This window comes from Lepidochelys olivacea, assembly GCF_965140295.1.
Source record: "Lepidochelys olivacea isolate rLepOli2 genome assembly, chromosome: 10".
Lineage (NCBI taxonomy): Eukaryota > Metazoa > Chordata > Testudines > Cheloniidae > Lepidochelys > Lepidochelys olivacea.
This window is the reverse complement of record NC_140420.1, coordinates 3,166,910-3,185,443: the sequence shown is the minus strand read 5'-3', so window position 1 is coordinate 3,185,443 and position 18,534 is coordinate 3,166,910. Positions and strand designations below refer to the sequence as shown.

The 18,534-nt window shown below is 47.4% G+C and overlaps 1 protein-coding gene across 3 annotated transcripts; it reads left to right on the top strand.

The window, feature by feature from the left end:
* The first annotated feature begins 453 nt into the window (after positions 1 to 453).
* Positions 454 to 18,404, top strand: SLC5A11 (solute carrier family 5 member 11). 3 transcript variants are annotated; one of them, XM_084640837.1, is made up of 17 exons: positions 454 to 697; positions 3,397 to 3,528; positions 3,703 to 3,879; positions 4,901 to 4,972; positions 5,826 to 5,930; positions 6,502 to 6,561; positions 7,438 to 7,542; positions 9,117 to 9,222; positions 10,139 to 10,219; positions 10,692 to 10,897; positions 11,875 to 12,010; positions 12,702 to 12,809; positions 13,490 to 13,640; positions 14,170 to 14,338; positions 15,281 to 15,496; positions 16,037 to 16,199; positions 17,514 to 18,404. In XM_084640837.1, exons 3-17 carry the CDS (start codon positions 3,748 to 3,750, stop codon positions 17,732 to 17,734), a joined length of 2,031 nt encoding a protein of 676 aa, XP_084496963.1. In that variant the 5' UTR covers positions 454 to 697; positions 3,397 to 3,528; positions 3,703 to 3,747; the 3' UTR covers positions 17,735 to 18,404. The 3 variants fall into 3 exon arrangements, with proteins under 3 accessions (XP_084496963.1, XP_084496961.1, XP_084496962.1); XM_084640835.1 differs by having other exon boundaries at positions 3,397 to 3,548; XM_084640836.1 differs by lacking the exon at positions 454 to 697 and adding an exon at positions 2,045 to 2,396 and having other exon boundaries at positions 3,397 to 3,548.
* Positions 18,405 to 18,534: the final 130 nt, after the last annotated feature.

The window sequence follows — 18,534 nt, the reverse complement described above, 5'->3', positions numbered from 1 at the left end:
ATTTCAGATGGTCGTATCCCTCTGCTGCTGCAGCATCTCAGTGCTTTGGAGAGTTCAGGTCCCTCTTTAACGTTTTTAATCCATGTATTATTTGACAGTAGCGCTTTATTTATTCTAATATATTTCTGTCAGAGATGATGCCTAAGCCAGAAGCCAAATCTAGATTCAGATTGGGATCCAGATGAGAAGTTAATACCCAGATTTTGGATTTGTGTTCTGAGCACTCACCCTGTCCCAAGATTGTGGAGTGAGGGGGAGATGGATTTTCCCCCCTGCTTTATACAGATCTAGGGCTTAGCTGTGACTTTAGATACACAGCTGGATTTCAGCTCCCCTTAGGGCTTGGGGAGTTCATCTTGGCGGGTTGGATGAGCCCATTCCTCAGTGTAACTCATCTTTCTTTTAGCTGGAATGATTGCTTAAGAGAATCACACACTTTGGAGTTTGACCCCACAAGCCCTGATAGTGAGAATAGCACAGACTTCACACCAGAAGAGAGAGGGACTGAAAAAGTAACTAGGGCGAATTAGTTTAACTGTCCCCCTACACATTTTTCTTCTCATTCCTTGTGAAACTGTTAACAGTTTCACTGGCAATTCCTGGTTCCTTGGCAATATTTAAGCTGCCCTGTGGGCTGGCAGACGGTTGATTGCTGGTGCCCAGTGCAAGTGAACAGAATGGGACCCAGCTGAACATGGTAAGTTCTTTTCAGCGTCTTGCTTCTGTCTGGGATGGTCTCAGTTAGTAGGTGGGTTTTGTTCTGGTTGTGGACTCAGTTTTATCCTTTCCACGTCTGTGATGTTTTTAGCAGGTGAAAGGAATTAGGAATGTTTAAAAATCCTATTTGAGAAGCAACAGAAGTGATACAATCCCGGTGGATTACGAGAGACCCATATGGGCTGCCCTCTCTCCCAGGCCATCGATAAAGGTCTGGCTTTAACAGATTCATTTCAATGCCACAGATGTTCTTTGCTCAGAATCCCTGACTAGCGAATCACTGCAGCTCATGCCAAGGGAACTACGGGAGACTCGGTTGTGACCTGAATTAGCAAAACAGTCAAACTTTCCACTGGCTCAAGGCGCACATAGAATTTGAAATCAGATGCATCAGAGTTTACTAAACTTCTCCCTGCCCCCAGGCAGGCTGTCCTACAAGGGGATCTTATGGAAAGACCAGTAAGCAAATACCTAAATTCCCCTTGGCATTCCACTTGGAGTGCATATATCTTCACTTCCTTCCTTTACTGCTGCAAAGTACCACTGCCGTGTTGGCTGTGTGCTACAAACAGCTGCATTTGGGGGTGAAGCAACTCCTGTACAGAAAGCCAAAATCCTGCAGAGCATGTGCCGTGCACGCTGATTTCAGTTTCAGCTGTGGGTCCTGGGCATCACTTGGGATTTTGGCCATGCTATGGTAAATGCTTTACTCGAAAGGGGCTATAGGCATGTCAGACAGAAGGAGCAGGAAGTAGGATGCATTAAAATGCTGGTGATTGAAAGCAGGTAATTGATCATCACTCCCCTGGGAGTGGTGCTCACTGTTCAACCGTCCTCCAGCTGCATGAACCAAATGCTGCTGCTCCTGAAGCAGGATATGCTGGAGGACTGAGCCCAACAAGGGGCACTGGCTAGAGCTGGTACTTCTGAATGTTTGGCTAATGGGATGAAATTGCTCCATTGTGCCATCGTGTGACACTGTATTGCGGTGCTGCTACAACATTGCCTCAGTGTGTGATGATGGACAAGCTGTTGAGAATCCACACTCTCTCTGGGTTCTTTCACTCATCCAGGCATGAGAAACTAGCCATGCCAGAGACAGGCATGGCTGGGGACAGTCCAAGCCATTCTTTAGGGAGAAGGTAATGCTTGGGACTGGTAGTTGCTGACTGCTCCCTTGGTGAGGCTGCTTTGTTTCCTTGTACCGTAAGTGGGCGAGGCCAGTGGCCGTGGTGAAATTGACACCCACAGACAAGGAGCTCTTTTGGCTCTCACCTCCGCAGGGCTTTCTGAGGCAGAACTCATTTGTCTGCTCCTCACTTCCATAGCACCAGACAATCAGAGCCTCTTTGTCAGAGGAGCTGAGCAGTGGGCCAGAGCACACACGCTGGAGCCTTTTGGGTGAGACAGCCCACCTCTCCCGCTCGGGGTGTCGGTTTCCCCCCGCACCTAGGCGGCATCGTGAGGTGTCCCATTTTGGGCACAAGAGGCCAAAGGCTCCAGCCTACTTGTGACAAGGGCGTGAGGAGCAGCAAATGCTGGATCTGGCCATCCTGGAAAGTATTGCCCTGCCGTCCAGTTTTCTGACCCATTAGAAGGGGGCAGAGCGAGCCTTGAAGAAGGGAAGTTCTGTCCCCATTCAAAGGAACCAGCTGCATGGCACAGCAGGGAAAGGAAAGGTAAATCACTGGGGAGCTGGGCAGTGGGGGATATGCTGGTGGGGATCATGGGGGCTCCTGGGAAACCCTTGTTAAAGCCCCACCATCAAACTGAAGGGAAGCTGCTTGGGACAACTTCCCTGCTTCTTGTTGCCCCCTCTTTGGCTATGGCTAAAGCAGCCACGTGGAAAGGACTTTCCCCGCGCTTCTGCAGAGCAAATGTTTTGCCTGTGCAGGGGACACAATTGTACCGAATGGTAGATTTATTCAGCTCGTTCCCCGGGGGAGGACACCTCTCCTGGAAGGTCTTTGCTCTGTGCCCTTGCTCCAAATGGCACACACTGGGCATTGCAGGGTACTCTCAGCTCACTCAGCGGAGTGCTCAGATCCCAGCACAGACAGCTCCAGCCAGGACACTCAGTGGTTTGTTCACCCTCCAGTGCCACCTCCCCCTGGGCCAGGCTTACAAGAAAGAGCTTTTGTTTAAGTCGAAAACAAACAAATGTATCATTCCCTCCCCCTTCCCTGGGGAGTGGGTCGGTCGCTGGCAGAGGGAGGAATGTCTGTGGAAGCCCCTGGTTAGGTGTTGGCAGCTGTTCCCTTTGGAACCTGTCTCAGCAGCAGAGCAACACAGGCAAGGTGCGTGGTGCCTCTGTGCCCCTCCCAGCCCTGCTGGGGGTACGTTGTCTCAGTGCTTGCTGATGCGTTCCCGTTCCCCCCTCCTGCCATGCGGGGTGCTCAGGGAATGGCACGGACAGTGCTTGGACGCCAGCCATTTGGACTCATTTGTGAGGTGGTTCAAACATTCTCTCCTCCTGGGCCCAAGGCCAGCTCCAAGTAAAGGCCAACGGAAAGACTCCCACTGTCCTTCCCTGGAATCTGGGTTGGGCCCTTTGATGGTAGTACAGAGCGACCAACCATCGGGATGCTGGGCGTTCACATTCACCCCCACTCTCCTGGTTTCCATGGAAGAAATTGCTCAGCTCTTGTTTATTTCATCCTTTCTTCTGGCTATTCACAGGCATTTCTGTGGCTGTGGCTTCTCTCCAAGGTCAGTGCATACAGTGCTGTCAAACCTGCAGCCACAGGGCCCCTCCGGACCACCAGTGCCCACCTCATCTGGCAGTGGTTGCTCCGCTCCCCACAGCACAGGGTAGGAGCTGCTGCACAAAGGTAACACGAGTTGCCCAGAGGAAAAGCCCACCCACCAGTTTCAGACACCATCCCCTGCCGGCCCAACTCAGGATGGGGGCATGATCCTCACTGGGCGGCCATCGCTGCCATAACAACACAGGTCCCTATAACTCTCTATCCCACTTTTCAATAGATAAATGCATCAAAAAAGAGAGGAACTGGATCCGTATGAGACGCAATGGAGACCCCTGGTAGCACTCCGCCCTCTGTCACTCGCAACTGGAACACATTTCCCCAACAGATCTTGGAGGCTGTGGACATTGTCGTTCTTGTTCTGTACTTTGTATTCGTCCTGGCTGTTGGATTATGGGTAAGGAGATGCTCTTAGATCCTTTCTTATGTGTCCTGTTACATTCAAAGGTGAGGGTCGCATACGTAGCACTTTTTTTTTTTTTTATTTAGGCTTTCATCAGGCCTAACTTCACTGGCATCAACTGACCACAATGTTTTGCGTTTTTCCCACCTGTTCACCCAGATCCAGAGATATAATCTCAGCCACTTCCTAGGGGTGCTGTTCAGGGTTACTGTTCTTTTTTTAAACACTTGAGGATCCTTTGATGGAAGAGGTGTAGACATACAACCTAATATTATTGCTAATGTTTGGTATCTAGCCTGGACAGAATCCAACACACGTGTTAGGCTGCCACAGAGCTATCCAGGAAATCATATCGGCTTGATAATAAGATTCTGATCGCAGATCCTGCAAACTACAAGTACTCTTAAACTGTGGCTAGGCCATAAATCAACTTTCTGGCATGGCTTCTATCACAGGAAAAGGCCAACCCAGCTGCCATGAGATTGGACAGGAATTGCTGTTCTCTCCAGATACCGGGGCATAACTCATGTAGGGTGATATACTATAGTGTCGTGTGAAGACTATGAAAAGGGAGAGTCCAGAGTTCTAAGTCTAACCCTGAGTATCCCTCTCAAGTACATCTGAAACAAGTGATGTCCCTAATCAGTGACCCAAATCTGCATGCGTTCCTTGTGCCTCTGGAGTGATCTTGACGTTTATTGCAGAAAACACTGAACCAGGAAGCTGAGATTGTGAAAAGCTTTGCATGCGATACAGACGTAAACCTCTCCACGGTGGCAGTTCTCTTCCTCCTTCAACAACTATTGTTCATGGTGGTGTCCCTCATTTCAGATCTTTGCCACGCAGGATCCTGTAGCTGCAGCAACTGAGGGTTCTTCTGCCATAACAAACTCACCCACGGCCAGTGGTGATGACAGTACAGAGTGTCCCTCTGGGGAACCTGCTCTGCTCTGTAACGTTCTGAGCAGCACTTGGAGTGTTCTAAAGCTTTTGTCCTGTTTTTCTGCTTTCCTAGTCCATGTGGAAGACAAAGCGAAGCACAGTGAAGGGCTATTTCCTGGCTGGAGGAAAGATGGTTTGGTGGCCTGTAAGTGTCTCCATCAAATTGCCTGTTCCACTATGTCGCAGTGAGACTGAACAGTGCTTTTTGTCCCACTGGCATGTCTCTCTATGGTCAGAACAGGAGAGCCTGTGACCAGCTTTTCCTGCATTTCCAAAGCCTATGGGGAGGGGGCACTTTCCATCCAATAATATGCCTGTCATAGCCCCACCCCCTGCACCAAGATAGTTACTGTTTGCTGACTTGCAAGACTCATTTATTTCCTCAAACGTTGGGTTGGGGCTTCCAGAGCATGGGTGGTTGGGTCTATGGGGAGGAAGGGGCATTTAGCTGGTCTGTGAGGGGTAGAGGTTTGATTTGGGATGGGCTGATCATAATGAAGTAAATAAAGCCATAATCAGCTAACTGATCAGTTGGCGTTTCTCTTTGTTTCATCCCATGCCCCTTTGCTTGTCTTTGAGGCTCCCCAGTGGAGGGACCATGACGCTGCGGCTAGGAAGCGGGCTGCTTCCGTGCAACCTCACAGATGAGTGACAGAGCAGGAGGGAAGGAATGAGGTCTGACAGCAGTACCGGTGTCAGTGAGCGAATGGGGCGAAGAGAAAAGGCAGCAGGGGCTAGGAGGGAGGGGATTTCAGTTCCCACGGATTGTGAGGAAACTGCAGTCTGGCCTTGTGGGAACTTCGGCTCTGCAAGGTCTACATGGAATGGATCCAATGGAGAGCTAAGTGCAGTGGGAGACACTGGCCACTCCATTTATTTATATATGGCTCACTTCTGAGAACCCCCCGCCCACCCCCGCTGGACTAGGAGCTCCTCCCAGGGTCTGAGAACCAAGTCTTATGCCACACACAGAACTAGCTTCCTCTTTATCTCTGCAGGTGGGTGCGTCCCTGTTTGCTAGTAATGTTGGGAGTGGGCATTTCATAGGCCTGGCTGGATCAGGGGCAGCGTCAGGAATTGCTGCTACAGCGTATGAGTGGAACGTAAGTATTGCACTGCAGGAGCTGCTCTCGATATCATTGAAGTTGGCTTGGTCCTTTCTAGCTTTTACCATATTGCACCCACATGGCTCCATCGGCAGCTATGTAAGAGGCAGAAGCTGTTTCCATATTAATTAATTATATTAATTAATTGTATTTATATGTATTATTATAATGAATGAGGATTGTTCAGGTTGATCTAACGTATCAGAGTCAGGGCCCGCAATCTGCTCCACTCTGCTTGGCCTTGCAGCTCCTGCAGGTGCACTGATTTTGGGCAACATAACATCCTTGTAGCAACCCTGTGCCCGTGTAGGTCTTTGTGACTGTCACTATGCTGCCTACAGCAGCTCCTTGAAACCTCACAGGAAGAGCAGGCATAGAATTCAGATCCCTTAGATTCAAAACCCCGTGACCTACTACATGAGCTAGAGAATTGCTGTTAGCTATATAGGGCGTTTGAGTCACAGCTGGACAGTTGTATGTACACACACACAGAGGCATGCGTGGGCATTAGCCAGTTGACGACAGCATTTATCAGTATCTCTGACCTGTGTTTCCTTTGCCTCCCTAGGGAATGTTTTGTGTTTTGGTGCTGGCCTGGCTATTTCTTCCTATTTACATAGCAGCTGGGGTAAGTCAATGGGCCACACTATGCGTATCAGTGACTTGCTTTTTTAACATCCTTTTAAATGTATGGGTTTTTACATGCTGAACCTACTAAAAAGGCCTGGGCTCTGGGTAAAGTTCCTGAAGCAGCAGCGTTCCAGGACTCAAACGCAGGAGTGTTCTTCTCTTGGTATACTAACTGAGAGGAGAAGAGCCCGCAAAAGATTTACCTTGGAAAGGAAATCAGGAGATATCATGGTTTAAAAAACATAGTTTAGAAAGTGGATCAAAGAGGGGACAGGAGGACCCACTCATGTTGAGCCCAAGGGAGCAATGCCATGTCCCACTGCCAAGAGCAAACATTAGTTCCAAAGCTGCTGCCTCCTCGGAAATGAGACTTCAGGGACAGAGGCTAGAGTTCAGGTGGAAATGGTGCTTCCCTGACACAAAGATGAGGAGAGAGGTTGCGGTGATATGACACCTGGCAGTCCAGAGACACTGCCAAGCGACTGTGGGCAAGTCTGGCTTTACCAAGTCAGGGGGACAGGTGATGCCTTGAGAACTGCTAGGTAGGGTTAGGCCAGGGGAACCACATGGGGCGCATAATTCCCAGATAAAGTAGGGAACAAAGCGGAGGCTGTTTTTGCAGTCTCTAAAGGGTGTGAAGGCTCCTTTATCAAGTAGCCTCACTGGACCATGTGCCAGACCCTAGAGGCAAAATATTGGTGACCATTCATTGTGTAAGAGTGTGAGAGGGACAGACATTTCCCAGCAGATATGCCAAGACACAGCAACTGGCCAGGGTTTGCCAACCACACCAGGTCTGTACCAATGTCTCTGCATGTTACTTAGAGGAAGTTATTGTATTCTACCTCCTCTGATACAATCTCCTTCCCTGCAGGTTACAACCATGCCTGAGTACTTACAGAAACGCTTTGGTGGCAAAAGAATACAGATATTCCTGGCAATTCTCTATTTGTTTATCTATATATTCACCAAAATATCAGTAAGTAAGAAGAAGGAAAGAGGACTGACTAGAATTCAGTTTGAAAGAGTATGTCTGTATTAATTTATGGGATTCATAAGTGCAACTGAGTCCTGGTCCCCTTGCTGCTCTAGTGATAGTGATATTATGAAAATGTCTTGGAAGAGTGGAGAAAAGGGATGGATTTCAATTCTTTCAAGACATTAGGTGCCAAACCCCAGGATCCATAAGCTTTGCTATGAATGGTTTGAATGTTTGCTGCTGTCGGAGGGAGAGCTTGGTAATGTATCAAAGCACACCAGTCCAGTCAAGGGGAAGGAGTCGTTTTCATTGAAGTCTTGTCTGCTGTTAGATTTTCGGCATCTGCTCAGTTAATTTGGGTTGTCCTCTCTGTACATTTCTTCTGACAGCCGCAGGATATAGGGGCATATGGGAGTGGGATGCACCCTCCCGCGAGCTTGCTGGCTGCCTAGTTTAGCATTTATTTCTCCTGTTTGCTCTAATGCTTTAAATGAGTGATGTAGTCACCCTTTGTGCAGGGCCTTGCCAGCAGTTAATTAACCACCATATAGTGCTTGAATTGACAAAATAAGAAGAAAAACTCCTAGCTGGGTGTTATTCCTTTTACAGGCAGCAGTGGGAAGGGTAGACTGGCCTCTCGCCCCTCTCCCTCCTCCTTGAAACTGAAGATGCCTGTGGTGTCAGATTGGGGCCAGGTGGCTGGTCCTTAGTAGGGTTTTTTTTTCTGGAAACAATCAACTATTTTTTTCAAATCTCTGATGACAAGTTTTCTGAGAGAGAATTGGATCATTCCAATCCCCAGTTGCTGGATGATGGGACAGGCCCATTTATTTACAGCTGGCCAAAGTCATCAGGGCTTTGCACATATACATGCTTTCATGGTCTGCAGGTTGCATTTATACCTAACTCTTCTGCAGAGCAATCACCTCAGGCCACCGGGACACAAGGAGGCTGCACAGTCCCTAACCCACAACTCTATAACAGCATATAGTGGAAATCCCTGCTGAGGTTCATCCTATGCCAGTCAGAGAAAAGGAATTTGCATTATGCCAACCCCTGGAGCTCTGGCTGGCTACTGCCCTCAGAACTCCCCATGCACAGGGCTCCAGCACATATGGCAGCTCCAGTTTCTGACCCTCATTGTCCCCTCACTCCTTGGTGCTCACCCTGTGCCCACTACTCCTGAGGAGTGGAGAAGCAACCCCCGCTCCACTAAAAGTAATTTCTTCTTTGAACTCAGCTCTCTCTCAGTGGAAAACTCCCTGCCCCTCCCTCCCCCCCTCGCAAAACGAGCATTTTCCTCATTAAACTGTATCTCAAAACTAAATTGAGCTTGGCTGTTAATGAGGAGTGTGGAGAAGGAGGTGAGGCTAGGTTAGGGTTTATGTGCCAGTTGGAGCAGCTGTCCCTAAGACTGATAGAAAACAGGGAGCCATGAAAAGTTAACAAACAGGTTGGTCCTTGAGAAGCACAAGGTTTGGTTGGCTTAGCATACACTGTGCATCCACTCAGCTGTCTGCATTACACACTGAGCTGTCACCATTATAACCCTTCTAAATATCTTTTTCCATTAGGTTGATATGTATGCTGGGGCCCTGTTCATTCAGCAAGCCTTACGCTGGGACCTCTATGTTGCTGTCATTGGTCTTCTGGCAATCACTGCTGTTTACACTGTTGCAGGTGCGTTTCTGTGTTCCAGGTCATAGGAATGCAATGTCATACATCTTTGCTATTGGGCTGAGAACAGCCATCTTCCCGTGTAATAAGTATTCAGCAGTTTCCACAAGGTACCGTTCTATAAAGTACTTCCTCCTTATTAGCCCGAGGCACTAAATCTGTCTGTCTGCCCTTTACCAAGATGACTGTTTATAATGAAAACACTAATTACAGTAACGCACTTGTCAAAAATATTACTCTCCAGGTGAGAGCGGGTGAGTGTAATTTTACAAGGCTAGCGTAAAGTGCCTGCTTAAAGTCAGCCCAGATCTGTGCACAGCACTCTCTGGCTCAAAGTGGAGCCACACCGAAGGTTTTTGCTCAGGACTTTTCTTCCTTTTGGCTTTATGAGTGTGTAAGTGAGAGCCACACACAGCACTACACAGGGTGATGTGAGAAATATCTTCACAACTTGGATGGAAATGGTGCCATAAAGGGAGTGTAATGTGTGTCCAAAACGAATGGAAGTTTCTCTTCTTGCAGCACTCACCCCCAGCAATGTGGGCCATACACCTACTTCCTTTTGGTTGTTGTTATGTTGTCTTTTTGAAGCAGCTTCTGTTTCAATCTGGTCCTTCCTTCTTGTGGTTTTCAATGCATCTCCTGTAGAGATTTCTGCTATGGAGTTTGGGATTCTAGTGACAAAACACTGACTCACTGTGGTTCAAAACATGCAACATTTCAGCCAAAGTATCAGCAATGGGAGTTGGCCAAACCATCCCACAAAGTAGTCAAAACAACCCACAAAACATCCCATTGTGTCAGGCAAAGCATTCTGGCTATGCTACTGGCCAACAGACTTTTGCAAAGCAGGAGATGTTATTACACAAAACAAACCCAGTTCCCGACAATTTGTCCTTCTGATTTTTTTTTTCTTTAGGTGGCCTGGCAGCTGTGATTTACACAGACACTCTGCAGACTGTCATCATGCTGGCTGGGGGATTAATTCTCATGGGGTTCAGTGAGTACTTCTCCAGGATTTTACTGTTAAAAATACATTTGTTCCTATACCAAATCACTGCAAATATGCATCACTGGAACAAGCCATTTAACATTTATTCAGTGCATCTTGTGAAATAGACAGTCATGTTAGAATATTTTCTATACAAATAATCTTGTGATAGTTCTTTATAGGGTGAAAAGTGTAGAGGTGTTCCATGAAAGATATTAAACCACCCAAAATAAACAGAAAACACCCTGTGGTCTGAGATTCATATCAAAGCAAACAACTACCTCCTGTAGCCAAATAATGTATGGTATTAAACCAGGGTTTATCATTGTAGGTTCTGATCCAACTCCCAGTGAAGTCTATCAGAGTCTTTCCATTGACTTCAGTGGACACTGAACTGGGATCATACAGAGCAAACTGCCAAGAGTGAAAATAATAGCATGAACCTGATCAATGTGGTAACTGCTTCCTATTCCCATTTTAGGCTTTGTTAAAATTGGTGGGCTTGGAAGTTTGCAGGCCAAATACTTTAAAGCCATTGCTAGTAGCCACAAAGGAAACAGTAGCTGTGGCTTACCAAGAGAAGATGCCTTCCACATTTTCCGAGACCCTGTCACCTCTGACCTTCCCTGGCCAGGAGTTCTGATTGGAATGACCATCCCATCTCTGTGGTACTGGTGTACAGATCAGGTAGACCAATGTTTCCTTCACAAGATTAACCCTCAGGTTCGGTTTTGAGACATGCCACCTGGCTGGCTGTAGAACTATGCAGAACTTTCATTGCAAGCAACTAAGGCCAAGTTTCATTACAAAACCCAGACTCAGGCCAGATCCTGGGCTGGTTTACTGTTTCTGTGGAAACCGTGTGAAATTTGATGATTTCAACCTCAAACTAGACAAAACTTGACACCGATAGCTAAGTTAAATTCGAGTTTTGGAGCTCATTTGAACTCAGATATGCAACATGAGGGGCATGTAAACCCCAAACTATAAAGTGGGCATGTCTGAATTCTGTGTGAACCCACCCCCTTCAGGCTCTGCAGGGCTCCAGTTGCTGTCTCTCCAATTGTAAACAGCAGTGCCAAGAAGAGCAGAATCGTAACAAAATTCGTATCAGATATTTCTGAGGTATTTGTTTATCAAACTCTTTTTACGGAGTGAGGGTCAATTTAGGGGATGTCAGGAAGTTTACCCCTGTGCCCTGGTTTGTGAGTCAGTAGTCCTGTTGACCTGACAAGCCATGTCAAGGTGTATAAGATACACAAGGGTCCAAAAAAGAACAAACTATGGAGAAAAATAATGACAGTGATTTCCGTAGCTTGGAAGTGAACACAGTGAGATTTTCCTTACATGAAGGCAAGACGCGCTAGTTAAAGCACTACAGGTGAGTTAGGTAATTCACAGCATGATCCTACAAGGTTTGGAGCGGCCACTGGGAGTTAAGAACACTCAGCACTTTGCAGGATCAGATTCTTCATCATGATAATGGTCTGAGTTCCCTCTCAGTTAAATCAATGCAATCCAGAACAGAGTCTGGCCCTAGAGATCCAGTATGGTGCTTTCGGAACCAGCACGTCCAATTATAAATAGAAACGTACATCACATCATTTTGCATCTCTTTACTCTCTCTGCAAAGCACTGGATCAAACTGTCTTCCTCATTTACAGGTCATTGTTCAAAGGTCCCTTGCAGCTAAAAACCTTTGTCATGCCAAAGGAGGTTCGTTGTTGGCCTCCTATCTGAAAATTTTGCCTCTCTTTATGATGGTGATGCCAGGCATGATCAGCCGGGTTCTCTTCCCAGGTAAGAGTTGAAGGAGATAAATATTCCTGGTGTCTGTCACTACAGATTGTGATTTCTATATAGTGCATAAGTGACAGACCCGCCAGAATAAGCTAAAAGGTTGTAGCAGCTCAACTGCCAGGAGCATGAACTTGCAGTTCATAATAGATTTTTTTTCAGATAACACTCTATTAATCTACCTTGCTCCCTAGGGACCACACTCCTTCATCCTGAACACAAGTCCCAGGTGCTTCTGGTAGCAACCCAGCTTTAAGAGCTGCCCCAATGATGTTCCTTCTGGACCCCATGTTTGTGACACTCAGAAAAGAAAAAATCCTAGAGTCTGCTCCCTGAATGTTCTGAGAGAGAGAGAGTGAGAGAGCGAGCATGCATGTCTAGCACATGTCTGGAGGGAGTCACTGTTTTCTCATGATGAACAGCATTAGTTTTAAAAAAGGACAACGTTCAGAGAAGAGAGTCAGGCACACAAGACAAATGAGCTGTTAAGGCAAATCTTTTGATTAAACCTGTTTCAGTTGGTGGGATCTTTTACACAGAAAATAAAGATAAGAAAGGGGAAAGCTGAGAGCTACCCTCATGAATGTGTGTATATGCTTCATTATCTGCTGGATGGGTTTCACTCCGTGGTTACCGTCTGGGCGTATTTGTTTCTTGTAACTTTTGGATTACTTTCCCCCCATGTTTATTGTAGATCTGGTGGCCTGTGCAGACCCAGAAATCTGTCAGAAAATCTGTGGCAACCCATCTGGCTGTTCCGATATTGCTTACCCCAAACTGGTCATAGAACTGCTGCCCCTAGGTGAGGAACTTCACAGCAATTAACTAACCGGGACAGGGCCTACACCAGCCAAAACCCAGGCTGTAGGAAATGTCTGGGGAGGAGAATACACCACAGTCATGATATTGGGGTTGATATTGGGCCTGATGGTATAGTGACGAAAAAGGAATAACATGCAACAGGGTGCACAGCTGCTATGAGAGGCCTCTGCTGGGGAACAAGGCATCCAGCATTCAGGAGGTCTACTTCTATCACCTGGGCATGACTAGTTCCCTAAAGGATGAGGACATTGTAGTGTCCAAGTGTACTGAGTTACATGTAACCCTAAGGGGAGCACAATCACTATAACACAGGAGTAAGCAGATAGATGAGGTCTCCTCCTTGCATCTCAGCAGCCTCTCTCAGCCAGCTGGCTACCAGAGGAGAGTAAAGACTCTGCCCATGCAGACAGAGCTATAGTGGTCCAAAAGGAAAGACTGACAAGTTCATATGGCCTGTGAGGTCACCTGCTGTCCAGACTCTTGGGAGGGCAGTGTAGGCGGCAGTCCCTCAGCACAGAGGAAGGGGTGAGTTCAGAAGGGAGATGCAGCTGTTAGTCTGAGAGGTTTGGCTGATGGGGGGTGAAGTTGGACCCTTAGCGCTTTCCGCACAAGGTCTGTACCTTGTTACTAGAGTGAACGTGCCTCTCCCTTTGTTTTCAGGGCTCAGGGGCCTCATGATGTCGGTGATGATTTCAGCACTTATGTCCTCCCTGACTTCCATCTTTAACAGCTCCAGCACCATATTTACCATGGATCTCTGGCGGCACTTCCGGCCCCGTTCTTCTGAGTGGGAACTTATGCTTGTTGGCAGGTATGGAACTCTAGGGCATGGCGTGTTAAATCACAGAGCCTGTCCTGGAGATGTTTCACACCACTCTCTGCTCTCTGGTGCAAACTGAGAGCAACTCCTTCATCGTCAGAGCCCATTGCTCCAGACCTACCCTGCAATAACTGAGAGCAGAATTTGGCCCTTCCAGTCCATGGTATTTTTTTTGTTCTGTTGCCAATGTTATATTTTCTTTTCCTGGTTGCTCGTGAGAATGAATCTGGCCCAGTGAAGGGATGTAAGTTATAGCAGCAGAACCAGGATTTAGGAGGCTGAGGTGGCAGAAAGGCACATGAGGGCAACAGCATCTAGATTTGGGTGTTTGTGTAAGGCTGGACTCTGATGGAAGACGGGCAAGGGGACACAATACAGATGAACAAAGTCCAGATGGAGCACCGTTGGGCAGATTTGAGAGAGAGGAGGAAGGCCCTCCTGGGAGGGGAGCTCTCAGGGGAGACCCTCATGCAGAGGAAGGGGCAAAGACCAGCAATAACACTGTCTTTTTCTTGAGCAGGGTGTTTGTGCTTCTGCTCGTAGTGGTGTCCATTCTGTGGATCCCACTGGTGCAGGCCAGCCAAGGGGGGCAGCTATTCATTTACATCCAGACAATCAGCTCCTACCTACAGCCCCCGGTGGCCATGGTTTTCATCCTGGGCTGTTTCTGGAAGAGAACGAATGAAAAGGTAACACTTGGGCAGGGTCTGACACACCGTGCTCTGTGTGCCGGGTGCGAGCCTGTCCTTCCGCTGTCTACACAAACAAATAGCCAGGCAGCTAGAACAGCTGCACTGTGTCGCTGCTCTGCCTCTCCCTTGTGGGCGCTCGGTGGAGTGACTGCACTCACGTTTGGAGCATCCTGTTGAGGCCACGCAGCCCGGGCAGCAGGGAGCACTTCCCCACTGCTCTCAGGCAGCTCCCTCAGCTGCTCTAGCAGAGAAGGCAAAGGTTGCCAGGTGCCTTTCACAAACCTAGGAGCAGAGATTTGTAAGTCGTGGCCTTGCACTGCTGTAACCCAGGACTTGTCGTTCATGGGGATGGAAAGTAAGTCGGGGTGGAGGGGGGAGGGGAAGGGAAGGATTGCAATGACACAAGATGCCCACAACCTCTACTCCTCTGGGGAAACTGGAGCTGGCCAGTCCAACCCCAAAAGAGGGCGGCGCTGGCTGGGAAAGGGTTGTATGCAGGCTCTAGAGCTTCCTCAGGGCAGCCTTTGCTGGTAGGACTTCTGTGAAGCAACAGCCACAGTTAAAGCAGCCCATGACTAGGGCCACCGTTGGGGTGGGTAGTGCTGTAAAGGTGGGAGCTGGTGGCTATTGAACAGCATCAGCAGGCCTAGAGAGCGGCTCTCCTCCACTGGAAGAGCAGGTCAATAGAACGTGGGGGGCTGTGTGTATAAGGGAGAACAGCAAAGGAGGAGAAAATGGAGGGGATCTCAGAAACCCTCCCAATGGCCTAGTAAACCTCCCCTCCTCCCACAGAATGTGCTGATCAGAATGTCACAGTTGTGACTGTAGCATATCTCACTCCTGCCAGCACTCAGCCCGGGAGCCAGCATGGGCTTCGTTGCCAGATATGACGTAGACGTATGTTTCCTGTTCCATCAAGGAATGATCTTCATTTCCTAGGGTGCGTTCTGGGGCCTGCTGACTGGCATGCTGCTGGGCTTCATCCGGTTGGTGCTGGACTTTATCTACCCGCAGCCCCAGTGCGGGGAGCCAGACCACCGGCCAGCCGTGGTGAGATACGTGCACTTCCTGTACTTCTCAATGGTCCTCAGTGTCATCACGACTGTCACTGTGGTGGTCGTGAGCCTGTGCACAGAACCTCCCTCGGAAGAGATGGTGAGTCTTCCCCAACAGGTTTCTTTCACTGTTTTTTAATGGACATACAATAAGGCCCCCATTATGCACCCATGGGGATGGACGTTCTCATTCCTCCTGTACACATGGAAACACTTGTAATACTGTATCAGATCATGGGTCTGTCTCATAGGCGCTGACTCCATGGGTGCTCCGGGGCTGGGAAAAATTAGTGGGTGCTCTGCACCCACTGGCAGCCAAGCTCCCCTCCCCACCCCTCTGCCCCACCTCACTTCCTCCTCTGAGCGTGCCGCGTCCCTGCTCCTCCGCCTACCTCCCAGCGCTTGCCGCCGCCAAACAGCTGTTTCTTGCTTCATTTGGCCTCCTCGTATCTATTTCCATAGTACCTAATCAGCGCTGGATGTTCCCCAGCTCCAGTAGGGCTGCCCAGGCAGGGGACCAGAATTTGGCCCCAAGTGCTTAGAAAATGTAAGAACCCCTCAAAGCTGTCTTATGGCTGAGGTGTTCCCTTTAAACAAACATAGGAGCAGTTCTCTTTAACAATGCTCTTCATGCTGCCAGATCAGTCATCTCACCTGGTTCACACGCTGGGATCGACCAGCCAGGAAACACCCAGCAGTCAGTACTTCTCCTGATTCTGGAAGTGGCATATGTAAGTCTGAGGGTCCACCTGCCCAGCTTGATATTAGCATTGTTCCTGAAAATATTTCCAATGACCATACAAGTAAGTGCCCTGTTACTATATACAACATGTGTTTCAATTAAAATCAGTCCTATGCATTTTGTAAAGGTTATAGAGGTAGGAAATGTTAAATGAATCTTCCTGCTGCTTTCAGATTTCTGTATCTTCAAGGTGCTGAAAGACTTTTTATCTACAGACTAAAGATCAGGGATATGTTTCTTCTGTATCTTTTAATGGTATCACATATCCTTGCAATGGAGCAGGGAACCCATTATTTCTGCACTAGGGAATAATGCTGTTAGTATCTGCTGCAAGGAGAGTTGGATGGAAAATGGAAAAAAATTGCTGAAGTTTTCACAAAATTCCATTTCTGTTTTCACTGGTATTTTCTGACCAGCTCTAATGGCAGGGAAAACACAGAACCCTGAGCTGAGCTCTTGGCAGGTTGCAAAGGAGAGTTTGCAAACATTTTTTTTTAAGCAGATTGATGTACCAGTGTTAGATACATACTTGTATAGATCCTGATCCTGCACTTCTCATACACCCAGAGATGATTGTCAGGTTTTTGTAAAACTTGCACGATCACTTAGGTGGCTTTGCAGCCTTGGCCGATGCGTATTCCTTTATATGCAATGAAATTAGTATGAAGTGGTGAAATGAGTTAATGCACTAGAGTGCTGATTCCCAGCTGCTGGGACTTTAGCCTTTTGTGACTGGCATTCTCACTCCCTCCCTGCACCACTGTTACCTGCTTGTTGTTGGGTTATGCACGCCCTAATCTTCAGTAGAGTTTGGATAGGGTGACCAGATGAAACAGACAAAATATTGGGACACATGGGGGAAGCAAAAAAAACAAAAAAAGAAAAAGCGTCCAGAGTGGCCAAAGCCACAATATCGGGACAAATGGTGTCCTGACCGCGCATCGGTCGGGACGCGGGACAAAGAACTAAAAATCGGGACAGTCCCAATTTTATCGGGACGTCTGGTCACCCTAAGTTTGGGGAACTTGCATTCACTAGCCCTGGCCCAAAGTGGGTTCAAACATACAGAAACAAATGGAAGATGATGAGCACAGCCATGTTTTTAGACTTGGCTAACTGAGACTTTTCCTTAAACTGTTGTGAATGGCAGGATTTGAATTCAGATCTTTAGAGAAGAATGACACTGAAGTGACAAATAGAAATTACTGTAATGGCTACCTAGAACTTGGTGGAGCGAATGTGTCACTTTGAAGAGTTCTGATATGTTTTCTGTGTAGTAATGTCAAAATGATTTGTACAATATTGTAACACTAGTGTGTTACTAGAGTTTGTTCCATGGACAGAGTTTTTACCTCACTAATTACTGTCATTGTAGGTGTGACTGGTACTCAAAAAGGGTCTAAACTGATGAGAGTCTTCTTGTGGCTCTGTGGGATGGAGAGCAAACAAGAACATCCTCCTGAGAACACAGTGCCTACCAGCCCTGAATGCGCTTTGGCTTCACTGGATGAGCAGCCTTTGGTGAAACACATTCTGAACATCAACTTGATACTATGCATATGTGCCGGCATCTTTCTCTGGGGCTACTTTGCATAGCAGCCTGCCAGGCGATTCAAGGGACACCGTCAACTAATTTTAGGCCCCCGAATTAAGATGGGTATAAATAATAATAATATAATTAATGATGGTTTAGTGTGATTTGTAATCTATTCTTACATTTCATAGGAAAAAAACTTAACTATTTTAGTTACACTTAATGAAGGGCTCGCTCCTGAGAGTTGCTGAGGTTCCTTATCTTCTGCCTCAGCACCAATGATATCAGGCCCCAGACAGTGATAGGCTATATGTGTGTAAGAGGTTGGGGGAGGTTTGGAAGGCAGAAGGGATTTGTTTGGTTATGTTTCACATCTTGATAGTTTTGCACTTAAAGCACGAGGGACTCAGGAGACCTGCCTGACCTGCGTAAAGCACTTAATTTCTCTGTGCCTTAACTCCCCCATCTGTAAGAATGGGTGATAATAATCCTTCCCCACCTCCAAGCAGTGTCGTGAGGATCAATATTTATGTTTGCAAGATACTTAGATACTGTAGTGATGGGGACAGTATTGGCATATAGAGATTAAGGAAAACAAAACATTACACCAAAATGTATGTACATGTAAGGTGGATAAATGCGTGCGTGCCTATGTTGTACAGCTCATTAGGTTCCGTTGGCATTTCTGTAATACAGTTGGTACTAAAATTAATATAGATTTTTTTTTTGTAATTCTTTGCATACATTTTTAAAAAGTCAGTGAGTTTCTTAGTGTGGGAAGTTAAATCTTCTGCAGGGCTGTAAATCCAAACACAATGCTGAGGTAGCCTATGTGGACTAGAAAATGACACTGACTAAAAAA